Source organism: Gambusia affinis, linkage group LG14 (assembly GCF_019740435.1).
Source record: "Gambusia affinis linkage group LG14, SWU_Gaff_1.0, whole genome shotgun sequence".
In the NCBI taxonomy this organism is placed as follows: Eukaryota; Metazoa; Chordata; class Actinopteri; order Cyprinodontiformes; family Poeciliidae; genus Gambusia; species Gambusia affinis.
The window spans coordinates 2,130,450-2,154,734 of NC_057881.1; the positions used below are offsets into that span (position 1 = coordinate 2,130,450).

Sequence of the window (24,285 nt, forward strand, 5' to 3'; positions counted from 1 at the left end):
TTTTCTTGTTTATAAAAGGAATTGATTGTTTAATTGCATCTTTTAACGTATTTCTAATTTTGTTTAAAGCAAAATCTTTGAGGTTAAATAAAAAAATTGTAGAATGTGGCCATTTCTTTTATTCAGTTAATCGATTGATCATTAGAATAATCAATGTCTAAAATAATTATTACTATATTAGACCAAAACAGATGTCAGATGTTTCTAAAAATCCTCCAGAACCGGCTGAAGATCGGGTCTGCAACTTAAAACAAAATCTGTTTTCTGACTTTCCGGCCTCCGTCAAGCAGCGGTTGCCATGCCAACGATGCCGGACGTCGTCCCTGGGAGATGTTTCTGAATACCAGCAGCCTTCTGCAGATGCATTTGATTAAATTTCCGTTTTATGAGACCATCATGCGATTGATTCGGTCTGGTGAGGCGCGGATGCTGCGGTCCAGACGCAGCTCCTCCGTTTGTGTTTGTGCGGACGGATCCTCGGCCCGAACTCGGCTCATTGTCTGTCCCGTAAACGGCCCTGTCGGGTTTCCCGCGGCCTCGGATCCCAGAGGAGAGAAAATAGCAGCGCGGTAATGATAGCTTCTCAGGGCCGTTTGGGCTGCAGACGGTCGGTTCCGCTCGGCCTCGTACTTTCACACACATTACACGCAGACAGGCAGAGGTCAGAGGTCAGGGCTGTGCTAATGATGCCTCGCGGCCTTGAAAAAACAGGTTTGTTTTTCTTTTACAGAAAGAAAAAAAAATGCTTTTGGAAACCCGTTTCAGACGGGAGATTCTTCGAATAAACCGGAGTTTACCAGAAACTGTAAAAAGAGCCAACAAAACAAACCCTGAGTGGTGCAGAGGGAGAGGCGGTGCAGAGGGAGAGGCGGTGCCCAGGGAGAGGCGGTGCAGAGGGGAGAGGTGGTGCCGAGGGAGAGGTGGTGCAGAGGGAGAGGTGGTGCAGACGGGGAGAGGCGGTGCCCTTTCTGACTTAACATCAACAAAGTGTAGAGAATAATCTAATGATTTTATTTTTGGATTTTAATAAATGTTTATAGAAAGATTCTTAGTCTGAGTTTTTGTTTACAGAATTTGAACCAGGTGAAGCTAAATCTGCCATTTAGGATGTATTTACAGAGAATGAAGAACTGTTATGTGAATATTAATGTATACGGTTTTGTCTCCTGTTTGCTGTCAGGTTTGCTGCCGTCCAGGCCTGTGAGCAGCAGCTCCACCAGTTTCGCAGCCTCTCCGGCTCCCTGGTCCGCTGGCTGCAGACGGCCCAGGACCAGCTGCCCTCCAAGGAGGCCAACCTCAACACCGAGGGTCTGCAGAGGCGCGTCCAGCAGCTGCAGGTGTGCAATAAGAAGCCAAAATGTTTCAGGAGCTTCAAGGTGTCACCGATGTTTGGATGAATAATGAGGAAAAGCCTTTCTGCTTTCAGGACTTGCTGAATGACTGGGAATCCCAAAGATCCAGAATCCAAGACCTAAACAAGACCGGTTCTGAGTTGGAGTCGCTCATCATCGACATCACAGCTCCTCAGACCAAAACTGGTAAAGATGGATGGAGCTAGGAACAAAACTGCTCTGAAAAAAGGACTGAGAATGTGTTTTCCTCTGATGGCGTTCCTCTGTGCTGCTCTGCAGGAGTTCCTCAGATCAACGGTTCTGCCGGTCCCAGCAGCGTGAACGGCATCCACACCTGTAAAGGTGAGCCATCCAGCCAGTCAGGTCATCCTGCAGCATGAAACCACAATCTGCTGCAGAAACTAAATCTAATCCAACTGTGTCTGAAAACGTGGGGAAATTTAGAGAATTGGCTTTTTAATTTTCCAGGATAATTTGAAGAATAAAAGAAAACATAAAACTTTTCCATAAAATGTCCATTAATGAAAGACAGAAATCTAATGCTGCTCAAAAAAGGGTTTAATTTATGTTACAAATATAATCTGTGGTTCTTAAACTAGGTTAAAATAACTCCAAACCTCAAGTTGTCTTATTTTCCTTGGAACCCAGTAAAGATGCTGAAGTTCAGAGAAGCGTCTGCGTTTACAGTAAGAGACTCTGACGTTTATCACACCAGTTCAGGACTTGCAGATGTAGAAATCATCTAGAAAAGTTTTCCGATAGATTAAATCTGGTCTGAATGTTAAAAGGATTCTGTCAGATGACAGAAGCTTTGAATGTTGGAATAAAATGTCTGTTTTCTGGATGTAATCTTAGACTGCAGCTGCTGCAGCTGCTGAAGATGATAAACAGTTTGACATTTAAGTTCTGTCTTTAAATCCAGTCATATTTTCATTTTTATTGCTGAAAAACTAGATTTACAGGGAACATCAAAACTTTGTGTTTGTATCAGGAAGTTTGAGTTTAAATGTGGAAATGAAGTTTATTACTTCAACAGAACCGCAGGAGGTTATTTATTTAATATAGATTGGCTCCTGATACGGAGCCAAAATATCAAACTTCAGCTAAACTTTGGTTGATTTAGTAACACAATTATAGCCATTTAGTTTCTAAATATTTATCTGTGGACTTTTGATTTTAGAATTTTAACACAATTAAATAATTTTTTTGAATTCTCACCAGCTCCAGCTCATTGGATTTCTGTGTTTTCACTCTCAGATCTGACGGAGCTGCAGGTGTCCGTCTCAGACGTGAACGCTCGCTACGACGCTCTGGGCAGCGAGCTAAAGGAGCGTTTGGGCCGCCAGCAGGCCTCTCTGGAGCTGCGGCAGAAGGCCCGGCAGAACACGGAGGAGCTCAGGAGCTGGCTGAGCGACCGAGAGAAAAGCCTGACGCTGGGACAGACGACTTCCCCGTCCAAACCCGAGGTGGCGCGCGCTCAGGCCCAACAAAACAAGGTCCAGGATTTAGAAGCTTTTCTCTGTTTAAAAAAGGATTTAAATGGGTCCGTGTGGTGAAAGTTAATCTCGTAACTGTTGTCCTTCAGGCTCTGCTCTCAGAGCTGGCTGAGCATTCAGGAAAGGTGGAGGAGCTGAAAAGTACTTTGAGAAAACTAATCGCAGACAATCCCGACTCCCCCGAGGCCGATGGCTGGAGGCAGCAGCTGCAGGAGATCGGTGCGTTCTGCTGTTTATCGTTGATCTCTATTCTTTATTCAAATCTACAAAAGATTAGTGCTTGAGTCTGCATGTGATGAACTCAGCTTTGAAACTGGAACCTGAAGAAGAAAACTTTGCTCATCTTTTGGTGAGAGGAAGTGAAGTGGATCCTGTCCAGGGAGTGAGTGGGACTTCTTCCTGTCAGAGCTGCTGTTTCACTCAGGCTGGATATTTTTATCAGGGCTTTCTGTAACCTAACCAGAACAGAACTGGGAAATCCAGGAAGGCAGACTGCTTTATTTCATAAAACGCTGGTTCTTATTGTGCATTCACACCAGCACCTTTTAGTTTGGTTTAATCAAACTTCAGTCCATTTTTCTAAAAAGCCAGGTTCGTTTGGGAAGTTGTGAATTCTTAATCGGACCAAGAAAGTGAACTCTGGTCTGCCTGCAAACCTCGCTCTCAGTTCGGTTGAGGTGAACTTCGATTTGTGGAAAATGAACTCTGGAAATTAAGGTCACAAATCAGCCCAGCCAGCCCTGTTGCCTAGCAACCCCAGCTGCATTCCGCCATTACCTGGCAACCCAAGCAGAGCTCCAGCAGGTTTGGTCAGCTGGTTTTACCGCTGTGACAATGGCTGCTGGAAAAGACAAGTGTTTTGTTGTTGACTTACCATCTGGAAACCACTTGCTGCATTCTTATTGGTTGTGCAGGAGGCTCCACTTCTGCTTTTCAAAGGTGTACAGTTGTTTAATTGTGCTGTTTGTAGCCATTTTCACTTTTGAGTTTGAGCATTGAGTTGTGGGCATTTAAAGTGACAGAGGCCCAAAAACAGCACAGCTTGGGCAGAACTGAGCAGACTAAAATCTCATTATCCAATGAACATGTTTTGTACAGGACATAGACCTAGCCGAACCTGTTCAAGGAATGATAATAGGTCACCTGTGATATATTCTGATTTGTGTTTATTGTTTCCTCAGACTCCCGCTGGCAGACGGCCAATCAGACGGCAGCTCAGCGGCAGACGGAGCTGGAGACGTGCGTCGACCGGCTGGGCAGCTTTGCCTCGGCGGCCAATCAGCTCGGCCCCTGGCTGAGAGAGAAGGAGCTGATGATGAGCGTCCTGGGGCCCCTGAGCATCGACCCCAACATGCTCAACACGCAGAAGCAGCAAGTCCAGGTAAGAGGTGACGAACTGCAGGCCGCCGCCATCTTGATTCTTCTCCAAGCATCACTGATGGAGTTCACTGTTTGTTCCAGTTTATGCTACGGGAATTTGACACGCGGCGGCCCCAGTTTGACCAGTTGACCCAGTCAGCGGAGGGAATCCTCTCTCAAACCGGGGACTCGGCTCAGGACCCCAAAGACCTGGAGGAGGTCCGGACAGAACTGGGCTCCATCTCCCAGCAGTGGGAGGATCTGACCGGCCGGCTGACTCAGAGGTCGAGTCACATCGATCAGGCTCAGGGAACCAGTGAAAAATACCAGGTATGACTGGTTTCTGTGGACTGGAGCAGCCGAAGAGTTTTAATTACATTTATATATATAAAGACAGTGGATAGAAGGTCAGGTATGCTAGCTTAAATACTATCTAGTTAAGCTAACCAGTTATGTTAACTTGACTTTGACAACCTTAACATGAACATGTTCTGTGTAATTCGGTTTGTTTCGGTTCAGTTAACATTAAAATAAGACAAGCAACTAGCTAAACGACTGCTGATGTTCACACCACTTCCATCCGGGGAGATTACATATTTTATGCATTAAAACATAATTTAAGCCACATTTTATAGAAACATAGATGGTAAATTATGGTGCTACGAACATTTTTCTCAACCTTCAATGAAAAAGAAAGGTTTGATATGTCTCATAGTAATGGCGCCTGCAGGAATGCGTTGCTAGCTTTAGCGGCTAATGGGCCATGTCCAGTCCGGTGATCTAGAGACTTCTTCTGTTCTGCAGGCCTTGCTTAAGGATCTGTCCTCCAGCATCGCGTCGCTCAGCGAGAGGCTGGATGCTCAGGCCTCGCTCAGCGCCCAGCCTGAGGCTTTGAAGCGCCAACTGCAGGAAACTGGAGAGATCCGGACGGAGCTGGAGCGGCGGCGTGGCGAGCTATCGGAGGCCGAGAGGCTCTGCGGGGAGCTGAGCGCCATCGTGGCCGAGCCGTACCTGAAGGAGGAGCTGAGCAAGCGGCTGGAGAGTGTCAGCGCGCCGCTGAGGAGCCTAGAGGAGAGAGCAGGTCTGGATCCACCGTCGTTCATCTTAAAATACAAACTGGAACCTTAAACATAAACCAGCAGCTCTAAGCACAATAAATCTGACTTTATCCAGCAAGATGCTAACCATGCTAGCACCAACATGCTAACAGAAGAACAGGTACACTACGCCACCCTATGGTGTAGCTTAGTATTACACCACAATTCAGTTTTCTTACACTCCTGCCCAAGGTTTAAATCCTGCTACAATTGTGAAAATTTAGAGTTTTAAAGTCATAATTGCGAGTTTTGAAGACAGATCTATTGGGCTTTTATTTCTTCTTTCATTGTGCAATGGACGTTACCAATATGATAAAAATATATACATGAAGAAAGTTCCAATTTGTGAGGATTATCAAACTAGTCTCAGGGGAAGCACTGCCACCCTGTGATGTAACTCGATATTACAACTCAATTTACTTTTAATTCTGTTAACTTATCAATTAAGCAAAACAATTTGTGCAGAAAAGAGAACAAATCCTCAACATTAAACGTATATAAATGTATCTGAAATGATTCGTCAGAGTTTATGACTTAAGCCCGCTCTCTGCTTTCCTTCCCCTCAGCGGACGGCCTGACCCAGCTCCAGGCCGCTCTGTCCTCCACGCAGCAGTTCCAGCAGATGTTTAAGGAGTTGCGCTCCTGGCTGGACAGGCAGTCGGATCCCAAACAATCCCCCTCCGACTCGCTGCCCTGCCGCCCCGAGGCCATCCGCTCCCTGCTGGCGCAGACCGAGGAGCTGCAGCGCGGCGTCGCCAGCCAGCGGGGCTCCTACGAGCTGATCCAGGCGGAGGGCGTGTCGCTGCTCGCCACGCTGCCCGCGGACGAGCGCGCCGCTCTGCAGGCCCGCCTGGCTTCACTGAGGCAGGACTGGGAGGGCGTGAACCAACGGATCGCGGAGCGGGAGACCCGGCTGAAGAACTCGCTGGGCAAAGCAGAGACGTACCAGCAGCACCGGGCCGAGCTCACGCCGTGGCTGGCCGAGTGCGAGCAGAAAGACGGAGAGGTCCGGCCGTCGCTGGACCCGACTGTCCTGGACGAGTCTCTGCAGAAAGCCCGGGCGCTGACGCTGGACCTGGAGAGACGGCAGCCCCTGCTGGAGGCTTTTAATACTGCAGCTGACCAACTGCTGGAGCAGTGCTGCATCGGAGAGGAAGAGGTGAGATATTTATGTTACTTTTTAAATAAGGAATAACTAAATTAATAAAAGAAAGTAGAAAGCTTTTTGTTTTTCATTTTACTTTTTAAATGAGAAAGAAAATTAAAAAGGAAGGAGTTTTTTATGTATTTATTTATATAAAGATAAAGAAAAACGTTAGAGCTGTGTTGTCCAAATATTTTGCCATGAAGGTCAACGTCATCAATTTTTATTTTTTTTTTAAATATGTTTTGTATTATCGAGTAATCAATTACTAGATTCAAATTCAAAATAGATTGAATTTTTATTCAGTGATGTATTAATCACGATTAATCACGATTAATCGTTTCAGCTATAACCATAAAAGATGAAAAACTGTCCATCTGCATCAACAGCCCAGATTTCTGCAGCAGTTTATTAAAAGACATTTTTCTGCTTGAAGCTACGAGATGAGAAGGCGCAGCTGAACCGGCGGGTGGACAGGCTGAGCGAGGACCTCCTGAACCGGACCTCCCAGCTGGAGGAGCTGGCCGGCCGCCTGAAGGAGTTCGAGGACGGCAGACAGGCTGTGGAGAGGAGACTGGAGGCCGCCAAGCATCAGATCGAAGTCCAGGAGGCTCTTGGACCTCAGGTACCGGAAAGAAATGATCATAACCATAAACCATCCTGCCATTTTCCATTAAACATCATTAAAAAGACAAACATGTCTGTCAGTTTATTAAAAAATAACAAATTTCCATCCAGGCATGTTCCGCTAAAAGCCTGGAGAGACTGAGGAGTCAGCAGGAGAGTCTGCGCTCCCTGCAGCCTCAGGTGGTTTACCTCAAAGATCTGGCGCAGGGCCTGGTGCAGGACGCACCCCAGACTCCAGGGGGCAGCACTGAGGGAACACGGAGGCTGCAGGAGCAGGCCAAGGACACTGAGAAGGAATATGATGAGGTCACTGATAAGGTGAGGAGAACAACCAGCTTCTTCTGGCTTCCAATATAAATTTGTTTTCAGCAAATGGCCTTTCATTGAGTCTGGATACTCAAGTTAGCCATTAATTAATCACTAAATTAATTACTAAATAACAAGTATTGATTAATCACAGTTAATTCAATTAATCGTTTCAGTCCTATATAAATCTAAAGTTTTTCATTTTAAAATTTACGTTTTTGGGGTTTTTTTGCCAGAAAAATCCTAACATATTTGAGATATTTGTTGTAATTTCCAGTGCTGGGTTGCAGCTTTTTCTCAGGACTAATGTCCAATCCCATCTGACTCGCCTGTTAAACCAGAACTTATTGCATAACAGTGAAAATCAGATGAAAGCAACCACAACTTCAGCAGTTTATTCACTCCGGAGCGAAGGAAGTTGTTTATATGCAGGAGATCCATGGCTGCTGCTGTTCCAGTGGTCGTATATGGTCGGTGTTGGACATTCAGCACTTCATCATCGCTGGAAATGTAAACCAGAAAGATGGGAATTCAAACCCACAGCAATGCATCTGCTTTCTGCAACCCAATCACTTAGTATTCAACGTGTTTCTTCTTCGTTTTTGTTTGTAATGCTGAATAGTGAACAGGCTCCAAAAACATAATTGGCTTCTATAATTTGTGGTTTCAGATTTTAAAAAATAAAACTGTTTCCATAAATTTCAGTTCAGTAGTGTTGAAAATAGTGAGAAAACTCTGGCAGTTTCAGCTCTGACTGTTCAGCCTGACAATAAATAAAGTTTCCTGTAGAGATTCTTTTTATTTTTAAGATGAATTTCAATTTGGTGTTTTAAGGTTTGGAAAGTTCTTGATTTCCTCCGAAGTGTTTAATATTCACACTGCGCAGTTTTGTAATAAACTCCAAGATTAAAAGCTGAAATTTGGAAAACATTATTTACAGTGGAAACCAGATATTCTTAGACATATTTTCTTTCTTATGCATTGATGTTAAATCACACTAAACTTTTCTTCTTTTAGGTTGATTAACATCATTAAAATTTATTTTATTTGCTTAATCCCAGAAAACTTCTTTTATTTTTTTGTATGTTGTATTTAAGTGTTTAATTTGATCAAAAAGGATATTTACCTTAACATTTTTATCATATTTATTATTCCTAATAAAAACCTGCTGATTGTTTTATATTTTATACATTAAACAACATTTTTAAAATTGGGATGTTTTGTTAAATTATTGTTCTGTTGAGTCAGTGTGAGAGACATTTCAGAACATAAAATGTTGTTATATTTAATTTACATCGTCTCTGCTGCAGAATATAGAATATCATCATAATACATCATTAATAACAGTATTTTTTTTTAAATCTCATTTGTAGTTTGTGCCTTGAAAATGGTTGAAAAGTTCTTGAATTTTTTCTGGGAAATGTGTGTGAGTCCGTTTCCTTACCTGGTTTTAACCGGCCTGAACGTCGCCTCCTCCATCAGATCGAACTCTGCTGCTCCTCCCTGGAGTCGCGCCTGCAGGGCGTCGGCGAAGTCCAGTCTCACGTCCGCGACGTTTTCTCCCGCCTCGCCGACTTGGACGACGAACTGGACTCCCTGAGTCCCGTCGGCCGCGACGCCGACTCCCTGGCGTCGCAGGCGGACGCCGTGAAGAGCTTCCTGTCCCGCCTGTCCGACCTGAGGACGGAGCTGGAGGGACACGCCGCCGAGTGCGCCTCCATGTTGAGGAGGGAAGGCTCCTCGCCGGACCTGCTGGCTCTGCGCAGGGAGACGGAGGCGTTGAGCCGCCAGGCTGGCAAGGTGAGGAAAACATTCTTCAGTTAATAATGGTAGAGCTGCAACTGACGGATATTTTAGTGACATCAGTATTTTTACACAATATTTGAAATACATTAAAAGATGCAAATAAACAAATTCCAAATATTATTGCTGAAAATGCAATTAATTTTGTAACTGACTTTTGGATTACTTTAAAAACAGAAGATTCAATCACATTTTGTTGAATTTGTTTCTTTTCTGTATTAAAGTTACAAACATTTTGCGTCTTAATGAATATTTTTATTGGTCATTAAACCAGAGGAACGTCTCTTAGCGTCGCATTTATCTCTGTTTCGTTGCTCTCCAGCTGAGCGAGCGCGGCCAGGCCAGGCTGGTTCACATCGAGGATGCAGCAGAGAGAGTCCAGGACTTCTACCGGCTGGTGGCGGAGCTGCAAGGCATGCTGGGAAAAGCTGAAGAGGGGCTGAACTCGCAGGGCGCGGTCGGCTCAGAGGTGGAGATGATCAAACAGCAGCTGCAGGAGTTCAAGGTAGGACTCGCTGGGTTTCAGTTGCTCCTGAAGACGGTCATTTTTCACCTTGTTTAGACCTTCTGAACAGTTTATTTTTCTATTTCATGTCAGAATCAGAGGAGTTTTATTCTTCAGATTAGCTCTTAGCATGAAATCATTTCTGCACAGATGAACAGAGTAAACTTCTGTGCAACACGAGCTTCTCCTCACACAGCTGCGTTTGTGTGTCGTGAATGGCGTCACTGAGTATTTGCAGAGCTCTTTCCTCCAGAGATCCTGATTTAAAGGGATTGTGTCTGTTCGTTTGAACCGCGCTGCTCTGCAGACGGCTGAATCACGCTGCCTTTCCTCCCTTTGATGCAGCATCACTAGTGATGTTTGTCAGGAAATCTTCCAGCACATATTTCAGGATTTTCCTGTTTCTAATGTAAATCCATAAAATGAGTTTTGCTGCAAAGCTTTCAAACTTTGGTCCAAACTGTAATTGTTTTAATAAGGCAGAATTTTAGTAGTTTTGCTTTGATGGAGGATGTTTCGTAATCCTCTCTTTTCATCTAAATGTCACAATTTGCATTTGCAAACATAATATTTAAAAGAGCTCAAAAAAGTAAAATTTTCTCACAAGAAAAGTTTTTTTAATGTTTGAAAAAAGTTTTAAAAGTTGACTGAGTGTCCTGCTCCGTTTTCACTCATCTACCGCTTTGATCTTGTAATTATGAAGCAAACCAAAGACCGAATTTGATACGAGTCTCTCTGTTTGCTTCCTCTTCTTGTGGTTGCGACGTTCTCAGTCGGTAAATTCTGCGGAGGCAGCTGTGCAGCTTTTGTTGTGGTCGCTGCTTTTATCTCATCTCGACCATTTCTCTGAGTGATAAGGACACAGACGTCTCTACGAAGCGTTGCTGTGCTTTAAGCCCATTAAACTGTATTATTTGTTTGTTTTGTCAGTAGATCAAGGATGGTTCCCCACATGCAACACTATTTGTCCAGAAAATCTGTAAAACATTCACAGAACCTTCATATTTACTGCAAAAAATAAATAACTGCTCATTAATCAGAGATCGCACATGAAAAAGAGATTGTTGCCAAAGAAGTGATAACACAGAGGTTTCTGTTGTCTGAAGCACTCCACACCAAGTCAATGCCACAACTCTGCATTTTGGAAAACGTTTTGAGTTTGGTCACTTATTTAATTTTTATAAAACTTAGACAAATATCAATAATTGTAACTGTCTTTATGTGGCTCTGAAGGTTCAGGTCAGAGTCCATCACTACTCCCAGGTTTCGGACCTGATCTCTAGGTTTTAGTTGTAATAACTGAAGCTGTGCATTGACTCTAGATCTATAACTCTAGATCTATAATTCTAGATCGTTCCTCTTTAGGTCCAAAAATAACAACTTCAGTTTTGTTTCTGTTCTGCTGGAGAAAGTTTTGGTACATGCACTCATTCATCTGTTCTAAGCATCTGTTCAGTGATTGGATGGGTTCAAAGGTCACCTGGTGACATCATAATGTAGAGCTCTGTATCATCTGCATAGTTGCTTATTATCATAGCCTTAATGCTTGTCTGCTTATGATCAGACAAGCATTAAAAATAAAAAAAGAAATGAAAAAATGAAAAAGAAATGAGGTTTTATAGTATGAAAATTAGAGAAATTTCTCATATTTTGTCTTTGATTCTTAACATTTCTATTAAGTGTCTGCTAGTGTGTTCAGCTAGTGAACGCCAACACATGTAGGTAGACCAATATTCACGAGGATCACAGCTAAAATCCGTAAACACTTCAGCTCCCTTTAAAAATAAAAAATACTTATAACGGCCTCTTTTAATAGTTCAAACATCCAATACACTTTAGAAAGCAAGCAGTGCCAATGGAGTGCTACCCGTTACCTAGCAACCCCAGCGGAAGTCCAGCACATTTGGTTTTACCGCAAATTAAAATTTTACGCATTTTTGTCCTTCCATCTGGATCTCAGCCGCGGCTGCATGTTTATGTCTGTTACTAAACTCTCATTTCTTTTTACAGTTTACATTTTCAACAGCGGTATTTGGGTTTCCAGGAGCAACCACCTTTAAAAGCGTAATAACTTTTTATTTAAGACAGTCAAAACAGTCGCTGAAAAGAACCCAAAAAAGTGTCGGTGGATCATTGTGGGATTGGTCTCTGATTGGCTGTAATTTAACATGGACAGCAGGAAGTAATGATCTGGCTTCAGGCAGCTTCTCTGCAGTCACCTTCATTTATCCTTAATTTGTTCCTCCAGCTCCGTGTCAGGACACAGCGTCCTCTTTCAGTCCAGCTACTATCATTAAAAAGCACATTTTTCTCAGCATGATGTCATATCCTGGACACTTATCCACAAGTTTGTGAGCCATAAGAGTAAGAATGCAAAGACTGTAAACCCAGGAGTCCTTTTTAAATCCAACAGAGTGATTTTCTGCTTCTTTATCAACCTTTTCTAACACTTTAACCCTTTATTTAGATATTTAAAATCAGTTTTCCTGCTGTGCCTGGACTGCTCATCTTTCTATGTTTAATGTTGAGGTTTAATAAGAACAAGCTGGGAAACAAACAGATCGAAGAAATAAAGATCTGCTGAAAGGAAACGGAGAAGATGAATAGACTGATAGATCAGAGAGAGTAAAAAGTTTATTCATGAGTTTCATGCTTAAAGATTTTCAGGTGCAGCTAATGATGGATGAATATATTCACAGATGTGCTTTGAGTAACGTAACTTTATGCTGCTCAGCAGATTCTCCTTACTTACTCAGAGGTGCACCGATTGGGTTTTTATGAGCCAGTACTACAATAGATTCAGGTAATTTGTTCCTATTAAACATTTACATTTAATAAATGTTGGCCATATTAGAGGAAATGTGCTAAAAACATGCAAAAAATTATAAAACCAGATTAAAATTCACATTAAATATTGTCTTTTGTTAACAGAGAAGACAAAGATGGTCTGTTAAAAAAATCTAAATGTATTTTGAGTCTAATATTGTTGAGAGCTGTTATTGACATGTAAAACCACAAACACTATTTAAATATATGGGATTTGGATTTATGAAGCAATGTACATAAAATAGAAAAAGTTCAGTATTTTGTTTCCATGTTTGTTTCTCTTCAAAAATAACTCATAAATTTAGATTTTAATTTTAATGCCACTAATCTTTAGGTTCCCTTTTTTGTGCTGAAAGAGATAAAAACATTTTCTCTGGGGAATTCAAAAAACAATTCATAAATATACTGAAATTATTCATTTGCTTTTCTTTTCAGACCATCTAGATTAAAAACATTTTTAAATCATTAATAAAGATTAGAAATAAAAAGAGTCCCAGAATGGAACCCTGAGGAACCCCACATTAGAATTCAGACCATTAAAATAAACATGTTTTTCTCTTTAATTAAGATAAAGTTATGCAGCTGTTTTAAAACATTTTCTATTCCATGTTTATTTAATTTTACTAAAATTATTTTGTGATCAAAAGAGTCAGTTGTTTTTAACAAGTTTAAGATACCAAGAGTGTTTTTATGGTCTAAATCTGTCAAAGACATGGGGTCAAAGGTCATCCTGTTCATTTATGGATTTACTGGAAACTTAATCTGTTAAGTAGCTGACTGCTGGCTCCACCAGAGCAGATAGCCCTACTAATTAACCAGCTAATGTCTGTTTGTTTTAGTTGAGTTTATCTATAGAGAATCAAATGTGTAAATATCTGCTTAATGAGCAGATTTACTGGAAAACTACAAAATTTAATGTTTGTATTTCTGTGAGAATAATTCTTGATTTCCTTTTAATAATTATACAAATAAATGTGGTTCTAGTTTTAATACATTGCTGAAATAAATCCAAGAAAAGTTCCAAACTTAAAGTTTAACAGACGTAAAACTGGATTTTAGTTCCAGCAAGGTGATTCCTGATGAGCTGAAAACTTTCTTCTGATGGATGATCACCTGAAATATGACGGTCCAAAGTCGGATCGACTCTGGGTTGATTGAACGATTTCGCTTTCACATGTGGTTGAAAATAGCTTCTGGTCATGGTCGAGTAAAACACTAAAACTGAGTGAAAAACTCCCAAAAAAGACGATTTAAAACCCAGAGAAGATGACAGAGTAGTCCGGCTGCTGGGAAGGAAAACTTAAAGAAATGAGAAATGGATCAAGACGTTTTCCTCTGCTGAAAATCAGGACAAATCATTAACCGTTTCCCGTTTTTATCCAAGTTCCCTGCTCTGTTTTTAATCACTAAATAGATTGTTTTAATGAGAGAAGAGGATCCGGTCTTGAAGCTGGTGTTTGTGTTGTGTTTCTTTTGATTTATTCTCTGATCCGTGCAGCAGACAGGCTGTTAGAAAGCAACCCGGTGCAGAATGCGTAGCGGCTACTGTCTGCAGGGTTTGTAGAGCATGGAGAAATGGTGTGTCACTGGCTGCGTCTGGGGGCTGGGGGGTATTTATAGGAGGCCGAGGAGGAGGAAGCAGCCGAGGTGAGAAAGAATGGGAGGAAAATCAAAAAATGTTAAAAATAGAAGGACTACAGCAAGAAATATGAGTAAAAAATGTCTCTTCCTGCCGATTTGTCTTGTTGTTCATTATAAATGGAGCAAATATGGCCGACGTTTCCCAAAACAGGGATGAAAAGATTTGGTCCAGTGCTTGAATGGAGTCTCCTCTCTTTGTCCCAGCCTCCCTCCTGCTCCTCTGAAAGCGATCCAACTCGGCTCAATTCAAACCTAAACATGTCTGTCTGGCTCCAGAGCAGACCAGGCCTCCCCTCTCCTCACCCCCCAAAGACCCGTTTCAAATCCAGGGGGATGATGTCATGCTGATGCTTTAAAAGATGAGGGGCGTGGGTGGATGCGGGGTCGTCGGGGTTAGGGTGGTGGTGGTGTTGTCACATTCTGGTTTGAACTCTGTAAACAGTGATCTCACACTACTGAGGTAGATGGGCGGCTTATCTTTTTGTTTTCATTCCTTTATAACCAGCCGGGTTGGAATATTCAGGGAAAAATGTCTAATTTAGGTTAAGTTACTATATTTGTACCCAAAGGTTGGTTTGTTTTGCACCAAACATACATATCCTTGCACACACACACACACACGCACACACACACACCAAAACACTGTGAAAACACACCAACAAAACGAGACTCTATCAGATATAATAGAGCTCAACGATTCAAATCAAAGTGGGACTCAGACGAGGAAAGTTAAACTATAACATGTTTAAATAGAAACATGACTAACATTTATTAGTTTTAATCCGGTGTGTTCTCATGGATATTTTTATTCTTCTATTTGGGTCTCGACTCCTTTTAAAACCAGGTCAAGTTCTTGTTTTTTGGTGTCAGAAAAATGAGCAGATTCAAAAACCTTCCAGAATGTTAAGTCACGTTTGACTGCATCGTTACCTAGCAACGCCAACGGAACTCCAACACATTTGGGCAGCTGGTTTTACAGCTATATGTGCTGTACAATGGCTGCTGGAAAAAACAAGGGTTTTGTTTTTCACTTACCGTCCAGAAAGCACTTCCTGCTTTCTTGCTGGTTGTGCAGGAGGCTCCACTGATGCTTTTCAAAGATGTGCGTTTGTATAATTGCACATCTGTTTGTAGTGTTGAGGTTGGGGGGCGTGGCCAGCAGCGCCTTATTTGGATTAAAATGATAAGACGCTGTAAAACAGCTCAAAATAGGCAAAACTGACCAGAATAAAATCTTATCTAAACATGATTTTGTGCAATTAGCATGTTTTGTATAGGCCATAGAATTATCCTAACCTGATCTAGAAGGTATAATAAATGGTGTCCTGAAGAAGCCGATGTTTCTCAAGAGCGTGTTTGTGTTTGTGGGGCTGTTTGCAGTCTGTCATGCAGTTACCAAACAAAAAAAGAAGTAATGAAGTAATGTCTTTTCTTATAACTTTTAATCATTATCACAACAGGATCACAAAATATCTCGATTAGATTCTACAGCCTTATCTCCCACTCAGAGTTCAGCTATTTATCATGTCCGTGTTTATACTTGGCCGTCCTGTCTGCGCCGATGTGCTACTGAGGAATCCGTGTTTGTATTTCGGGTCGCTCCGTGGGCTGATGAGAGTTGTGCGCTCTTCATCAGAGGATGCTTCTAATTCCAGGCTTTTTCGGGTTGCAACCGGAATCTCAGCTGTCTCCTCGCCCCACCCTGGCACACATTAGGGCGTGACATCAGCGCTGCCAGCGTCCCGCGGCAGCTGACGGCCTCTGGGTGGGATGTGAACACCCCGGCGGTTCGGCAGGGGGGCGTTTTGAGGCCGTAAAGCCGTCGCTGCAGATGGACATTCCTGGGAAGGGCTGGTTATCCCGGGTGACAGCGAACAGGACGCACAAAGTTTTGCACACGTTTGTTAAAATCCCTGTACTAAATCACTGCTGCACGCCTCCACTGTCTTCACCCCCTGTACGCTGCGCTCCGCCGTCCTCCGGTTCGTGATTCACCAACCTTCACCGCTCTGACTGCGTCAGCAGCTATTTGATGACGGGAGGAAAAGTTTGGTCAAACTGGGTCGAGGCTCCAGCACGTCCTTGTTTGTACTGTAATTCTGCTTTTGGGGGTTAAGTTTATATTTTTTCTCAGCAGTTTTTACGATGCATAAATAATGTTGTGCACTGCTGTTTTGTTTTTAAACTCTTTTAAAAAAAGACGTGCATAAATTTCTGAAAACATTACAGTTGTCCTTTGGTATTCATGGTGATAAGGGAGCACAAGCACCAGCAATGAACTGAAATGAGTCTGAAATGATTACAAACATGAACACAAAACACACCTTCATTTTAGTGGTGGGACTTGATTTAAAATTAATTGAGTTAATTGCAAAGATTGTAGTTAATTAATTGCATTTTAGTTATAAATAAGCAACATTTTAAAAAAAAAAAAACCCTTTTGCTGCTAAATTATTGCATAAATGGACGAGGTATTTATTATTTTTAGTCAGGTTTTCAACCGTCAGATTGGTGCTAACGTTAGCATTTTGTGCATCTGTGCTGCTGCTACATGTTAGCATTGAAATGCTATTTCAGGCTTGAATAGTTTCACTGATGGGCTAACTCTGTTAGCATGATTTGAACACAGCAACCATTTTTTTCCAGCATCCAATCTGAACTTCCAGTGAATTGAGAGAAGCGTCTTCGTTGTCCATCGTTAGCAGATTTTGGTTGTACGTCAAATTTATGGACATCTACTTCCTTATAATCAATATTATTTTGAATATTATAAACAAATCCCGCAAATATTAACTTTAAAAGGAAAAATAAGTTTTTCTTCTTAAAAAGGATGCAGTTTGTTGCTGCTGTTCATGTTTTGTTTGGGTTCCAGTTTTTAATTTTGTGCACGCTGAGGGCAAATGAGTTGCTTTGCAATTCTTCACATGAACCATGTAATCCAAGTTATTTAAACAGGAAAAACCACATGATTAACCTCAGTAACTAAGTTAAGGACCTGAAAATATGATCCGGTTCATTTATCAGCTGTTAGTGATTATTTGATTTGATTAATTTGGACTGAGAGGAGTCAGAGGACTTGATCGGGTCGGAACCCAGTGACCCGCCCGCGACTCCACGGCTAATCCGAGTCGTCCATCATCCGATTGGGAGCCGTGTTTACAGACTGGATTTTCTCTTTCTGTCTGTGTTTTCCTGACTTTTTGAGATCTCAGAGTTCATGTCTGTATTTATCTCTCCAGCCTCTAAAGGGCTGATTAGATCTGATTCTTTAATCGAATTATCTGATGAGTCACACACACCTACACGTTTATTTCTTTACTGCAACATGCATTGGCAATGTTTCGTTCCTGTGTGGTTGAAGTGCGCCTGTATAAGGATGATTCAGCTGGTGTGCGTGTGTGTGTGTGTGTGTGTGTGTGTGTGTGGGTGTGTGTGTGTGTGTGTGTGTTGGAGCGTGCTGACCTCCCTCCTCTGGATTGTTTCAGCTGTTGTGAATTAGAAAGGCATGCCACAACCCGGACTCCTCGCTCTCTTTTCTCTGTTCTCAGTGAAATTCTGGTAAATTTATTTCTAAATGTGTCCAGGAGTCTCACAGGTTTGGATTTGTTGGACCTGTAGCTTCATGAAATGAGAGAAATCAGTCTGATTCTGCTGGACCTAAACTCAGCCGCACTCCGACTCACTGACTGAGCGAACCTTTCAAACACAGTTAATGTTCATTATGAAAGGAACTCAGGCTGGTTAAAACATCACAGCACGTTTTTAGTTGTCACATGTGTGCAATTAATTCAGGAGGAAACATTTGTCACTTAATTTAACAGGATTTTTTTCACCCATTTTTCTTTAAAAGGTGCATTTTAATTGTTTATGAAGCCATTAAAGGAAACCCAGCTCCCCTCAAGTTTTCATTAATACTTTTTAATTTCAAGTTTAACTCTTATTGTTTGAGTATTATAGTTGTGATCTGACTATCGCAGTTTAGTCGCAGATAAACTGACAGATTTATTGTCTTCCAGTGTTACAAAATTTAGTTTTCTTCCTGAAATCATGTGAAACTTGGCTAGTTAGCATCTTGTGGCTTTTTTCTGAGCTTCTAGCCGACTTACAAACCTCATTATTATTTTCAGTGTTACACTTTAGCTGAGTGTCGCCGTGCTAGTATTAGCATTAGCTTGCTTAGTCGTTAATTGAGCATTAGCATGCTAACCTAAGACTGAGACAGTTTACTTCAGCCTTAGCTCATATGGCTATTTATTGAGCATTTGCATTAACAGTTGTAATTAAAGCTTTGCACCAACACTAAAGTTTTAATCATAAACATTAGTTTTGCTAATGCTAATGAGCTAATCTAACATGCTATTTAGTGGAGGTTAATGCTTAAGCACTAAATTCAACCACGTTGATACCCGACATGTGTCAATAGCACAATGTGTGTTATAAAGTAGGATATCAACCTCAGGTGTTAATTTGTTATTTCAGACCGTTAGGGTTGCACTTCAGGAAGGGATTCTTTGTAACAGACCTTGGAGAAGGAGAGGAAACAGAACTTTAACGCAGATGTCAAACTTTATTCAACCAAACGTTTACAAAACAGCCAAGTACATTAGCATCTTAGAACTCAGTCAGCAAAATTATTTAGGGGAAGCTGAGTGCGCTAAATGTTTTCCAAGTTAGCAAAAAGGCTTATCGAAGTATTAACTTTGCTAATAGCACATTAGCCAAAACCTTAGCTTGCTTTGATATTGGTGAGCTATATCAGAGTTTGCTCTAACTTCAGAGCTCGCTCACTTGGTTTTTAGCTGAGTGCTAGCATGCTAACTTCAGCATGTTAGCATGTCATGACAGTGTCTTCAGTCAGAGGCTTCTTCGTATTAGCAAGAGTCTTGCAGCTAGTGAGCTCTACTAAGAGCTCACTCCCTGTTGTTGTCCCTTTCATTGACCGCATGCCTGCCAGCTCCTCCGTGATGCTGAATTCTGCATTGATCCCGCGCGAAGATGAGCAGCTGGGCAGTGTCCCGTATGTCACAGCTCTCATCCAAAGCCAGGGAAAAATACCGGAAGACCGGTACTCAAAATCATTCACGCTGTCTTTCAGTTGCAGCACCAGCTTCGTCGCGATGTCCTCAAACCTTCTCGTTACGTTTGCGGCGGGAGAGGGAGATGTTTTCAAAAGCGTCTTTATTCTCAGGACATATTAGCACTGCTTAATATACTCTCCGTCAGAGAAAGGTTTGCTCTTCCTAGCAATCTTGTGGGATATGACAAAACTTGCCTTGACTGCAGCTCCTCTAGATGCCAGGCGTTTTGTAAAAAGTGTTTGTTGAGCTTGCAACTTGGCTACGAGTACAGACGACTCAGTGACGTGCTCTTTCTCTGAAAAGTTCTTGTATCTCTTTCTCGTGTTTGGTCACGTAGTGACGGTGGATATTATATTCCTTTAACACAACCACCTGCGCACCACAAACTAAACACACGGCCTTGCCTTTGACTTCAATAAAGAAATATTTCGCTGTCCATGCCTTGTTAAAAATGCAGAATTGAATCAACTTTTCTTTTTTACCGTGAGATGACATTTTGTGGGATCGTATTCACCTGTTGCTGTGCGTTAGCATTTACGACGCAGTATTCATAAACGTGCGTCAAGCCCTTTCAAAATAAAAGACAGCTGTGTCGCATGCACACGAAAATACGGTGTTTTGTTTTGACTGGGGGGACGCGGGCCGGACAGGCATGCCCAACGGGCCATATCTGGCCCGCGGGCCTTAAAATGCCCAGGTCTGTGCAAGACTGACTGCTTCCAGTCACCGTCCACCATAACTCTTTATCTTGGCATAAATAATGTGTTTCTGAATTTATTTAAATCAAATTGAACAATAGGTCGTCGTGTGGATTTAAGATTCTTGGTAATGACTAATAAAAAGCTGTAGGGAGGAGAATTATTGGGTTACAGGAGAAACTTTTGGCACAGGAGTGTAGAGGAGATGAAGGATCCCTGAAAAGGGAGTTTCAGGTTGAAGTGTTGGAGGAAGAGGAGAGGGTTTGAAATCTGACCTGTGAGGACGATACGTCACAGGTGATTCTGTTGTGTGTGAAAGAGGAAAGACAAAGGACACAGTAAAATACTTTGTGTAAAATACTTGACACCACTCAAATGGTGTAAAGTGCTGCCATAAAACTGACCTCTGAAGTGTTTATAATGTGGAAAATTCCTCCTGCGCTAATCGCACATCTGTAACGTTGAATGCCAGCTGAATGAAAACACGCAGAGCTCGACGAGGCCAAGTGTTTATTGGCCCACCAGTGTGTGCGTGTGTGTGTGTGTGTGCATGTGGGTTAATTTACCGTTAAACTGAAGGACTCAAACAGTCGCCCACCCGCACAGAAAGCTAATCAGCTACAGAAATCTGCAATGTCTGAAACTGCCATTATCACCGTCAGGCGTGTGTGTGAATGATTGGCGTGTTATGAACGTCATGGTGGAGGAAAGTGTGTGTGAGTGAGTGAGTGAGTGTGTAACTGTTTTTGTATCTGTCTTTCTGTGTGAGAACAATAAAAGCTTTCAGACGCAGCAGCAGGTGAAACGCTCTGCTGGTTAATATAAAACTAGTCGTGTTTGGAGAGGAGGAGAATGTCGGCTGCGGTTTTTTATCCTCCTGCTGCCAGGTAACCACAGAGGAAGGGTGGGCAGATCAAAAAACAAGATGGTGGGAGAGAAACACGGAAAAACAATAACCTACCCGCCGACAGGTGTTCCTCTGAAGCAAATAAACGACCCAGAAAAGTCAATAGTTGGCGTCACTAAGTGGTTTCAGGCCTCCAGATGCAGACAGCTGCAGGGTGAGCAAATTCACTGAAAGTACAACAGTGTCCCGATTTAACCCGGGTTCTCCATCAGCTGAATCTGGAGAACCCGGAGGAACGCATCTCAAAGCTCAGTGTTGGTCTTAAGTTAAATAAACATAAATGTTAAGATGGATTTAGTTTCTGTTTTGCTGTTTTTTTAAGCTTTGAGATAATCGTCCATCCTTCCGTCGTTTTCTTTATTTGAGGCTTGGCCTGGATACAAATATCTGCTGTACATTTCTTACTGTTGTATGTCATTAGAGAAATAAATATTTTAATAAAATATACCATTTAAATGTTTTCTCCAACATTCAAATCTGACTGTAATCCAGGTGGAGACAAAGTGTTTAAATTCATGTGAGTGATGAAAGATGAAGCTTCGTCTGTGAGGATGAAGGGGTGAAACCTGCAGTGTGTGTTGGGTGTGGTTTGCTGAAGAATAACAGACACAGATGTTCTGGTGAACATCAAACAGCTTGGTTTTGTTTTGTTCATTCGACGGTTCGGTTTTTATCTGGGCAACGATACGAACAGAGCCGCTACGTCGGCGCCTTCTGAACACACATTATTCAAACTAATGTGTGGTTTTCTGACGAGTCGTAAGTGAATGAATGGAAAGAAGTGATGCTGGAGGGCTGGAGCAGAGCTGGATGTGCTAATCAGATTTAATCTGAACCAGATGACGGGGCTCCTGGGCGGAGCAGCAAACGATGGAGTCACTAATGCAGAAAAAAGGTGAATTTTAACTGAAAAACAATAAAAAGATCAAGCTGGGTTTGATATTTAATCTTTTTTTGTTAACTTTGTCTTTTGTTTTATAGTTTATTCGGTTTAATTGAGTTATAAAAATTGTTAATGTGTTATACAGCTAAATTCACACGGATCTTTAGGTTTTCTATACAGTCTAGAAAAGGTTTGGAAAAGAAGATGCAAGTGTTTATACTTACAATTTTATTTATTTATTTTATTAAAAAAGATGAAATAACATTTATTTATATAAATTCTATAAAAATATATGTTATATAATATATATGTTATCTAAAAGACAACCTGAATTTTTGAATTATAACTGGCTGATTACACATTTATTTTTTTATATATTTTATATATTTATTTAGAATATTATCATCAAATCATTTTTATTTGTTTATATGTATTTAAAAAAAAATTTCTTAAAATAATTAAACCCTCTAAACTTCTTTGTTTTCTGTATTTAATAATTATTTGTCATTTTATTAGTATTATATTTTTATTTATGTATTCTTTGTAATTTATCTAAAAGACAAACAGAATCTCAATCATCTTGAATAAATAAAAATTTCAGGTTTTCTGGAGTTTAGACCTTCGTACATCAGAGTTTTCACTGAAATCAAGACATTAGATATGAAAAATATGCCTTTAAAATATTTGGATTTCCAGAATGCAGTCAGATTAGACGAGTCAAAAGTTTATGAAGCTTAAAATTTAATATCCAAATTGGTCCAGAATCCTAAAAAGACGTGAAACAGACAGAAAACAGAGAATATAACCAAACTACTGGGTTTTTGGATCAATAAATTTGACTCTCTTGGCTTCCCGTCCGTTTCTGCTGCAGCTGGGAATTTGCCCACATCTGGATTTGAATCTTGTTGTGAAAGTTGGAGTGGGGGGGCTGAGGGGGCCCGTCGGTTACCGCGGGTCACGTGACAGCTTTTGCGAGCCCTGTGTGGGTGTGCGTCGCAGGACGGTGACAAACCCCTTTTGTTTCTATGAAGACGTTTTCCTTGGAAGCGACAGTGACAGCTGCAGAGCAACTGACAGGGAGGGGGGCAGTTATAAAGAAAGAGGGGAGTATTTAGCATATTTGACATGCAGACCACGGGTTGCTGTGTGCAACAGTTGATGGGAAGAGAGAGGAAACTGTTCCTACGAGTTCAGAGAGAAAATTGCAGAAGAAGAAGAGGAGAGAAGCTCGAGAAGAAGAACAAAACAAAGAGGTTTAAAGGTTCCCTGTCTGGGCTGCAGGTTGCCATGTCTGTGGGTATCCCCCTTCTGACGTGGGTGTTTTTCTGAGGCACCCTCCTCTCCGCCGGATTGGGTTTCAGCGAAGTCGCAGACGGGAATGCACAAGTGTGTCCCGCGAATATCCCTGCACCGATTCCACGTCTGCTCTCCACCTCCGGCAGCCGGGAATCCTTTAAAGACGGGCGTAACTCTGGCAATGGAGGCAACGGCAGAATGAAAACACTGAAACTCCGGCCGGACTCAACTTCCTTGTGAGCCGACCGCCCGGACAGTCGCTTCAGGGGGAAAACAGGAGAGCCAGCTTATTACTGATAAGCCTCTTTCTCTGTTGTGTTCGCAGTCCCACCCCCTCTCTCTTTTCTTTGACTCTGTATCCCTTCACATTGTTTTTTTTTTTGTTTTGTTTTTTTGGAGCCTCAGAGAGGCGGAGGTGGTTTTCTTCCAGACTTTTAAATGGGGATTACAAATCTGGGAATAATGTAGCCATCTCACATGGCCGGATTCCTGCTCCTCTTCCCTCACGCTGCCAAATCTGCCTTCTGTTGCAACGACTGATTATCTGCTGCCTGCCTGAAGGAAGCGCTCATCCCGGCTGTTATTGGATATGAAAGCATTTTAATTCACCACATTTTTTATTTTTCTTATTAAATCAGAGGCAGAATATCTGTTGCTGCTCAGCGTGGGATAATCAGCTGCATCACAGCGTTCAGCTAATTTTTTTTCTTGTTAATCCTCCTCTGCACATCTTTTCCTCTCTCTCTCAATTTGCCTCTCACTCTCCCTTTTTTATTCTGGAGTAAAGGAAATCAGTTTGATTGGAGCACTTCCTGTGTTTTAATACCAGTGCAGGAAGCCGAACAAACGGAGCTGAATTCAAACACAAACAGCAAGAGGGGGAGGGACACAGAAAGAGAGAGAGAGAGAGAAACGGTGGGGGGAGAGCGAGAGGAAATAGGGAGATTTTTTTTCTTTTTTAGCAGCTGCAAACCATTTCAGCTGTGTAGAGGGACAGAAAAGAGCGAGGAAAGCTGGGTGCAACCGCGTTTAGTGGAGAAAAAAGGAGAAGCTGCGTGGCAGTCTGGCAACGTGTCCTGGGATTGTTTGCCGGTTTATTGAGGAAAGACTCTTCCTGCAAAGCGAAGCTTTCACCGGAGCTGCAGAGGGGGTTTGTCTGGGACTTTGCCCTCTGGATACGGTCCCACGACTTGCAGCTCGACCACCTATTTTCTCTCTCCAGCCCCTGACGCCCCCTTCCACTCCAGCCTCACCCCTCCAGGAGCCT

The 24,285-nt window shown here is 42.0% G+C and overlaps 1 protein-coding gene across 1 annotated transcript in view; it reads left to right on the forward strand.

Annotated features, from left to right (window-relative positions):
* macf1a (microtubule actin crosslinking factor 1a) overlaps window positions 1–24,285 on the forward strand; it is a 204,722-nt gene that overhangs the window by 126,926 nt on the left and 53,511 nt on the right. Inside the window, exons 45-57 of the mRNA XM_044139234.1 lie at window positions 1,181–1,337; window positions 1,427–1,538; window positions 1,632–1,694; window positions 2,610–2,848; window positions 2,938–3,067; window positions 4,030–4,229; window positions 4,310–4,537; window positions 5,012–5,288; window positions 5,871–6,463; window positions 6,885–7,073; window positions 7,187–7,393; window positions 8,864–9,181; window positions 9,507–9,689. Coding sequence (XP_043995169.1) covers window positions 1,181–1,337; window positions 1,427–1,538; window positions 1,632–1,694; window positions 2,610–2,848; window positions 2,938–3,067; window positions 4,030–4,229; window positions 4,310–4,537; window positions 5,012–5,288; window positions 5,871–6,463; window positions 6,885–7,073; window positions 7,187–7,393; window positions 8,864–9,181; window positions 9,507–9,689 — 2,896 coding nt within the window. The remainder of the gene's footprint in view (window positions 1–1,180; window positions 1,338–1,426; window positions 1,539–1,631; window positions 1,695–2,609; window positions 2,849–2,937; window positions 3,068–4,029; window positions 4,230–4,309; window positions 4,538–5,011; window positions 5,289–5,870; window positions 6,464–6,884; window positions 7,074–7,186; window positions 7,394–8,863; window positions 9,182–9,506; window positions 9,690–24,285) is intronic.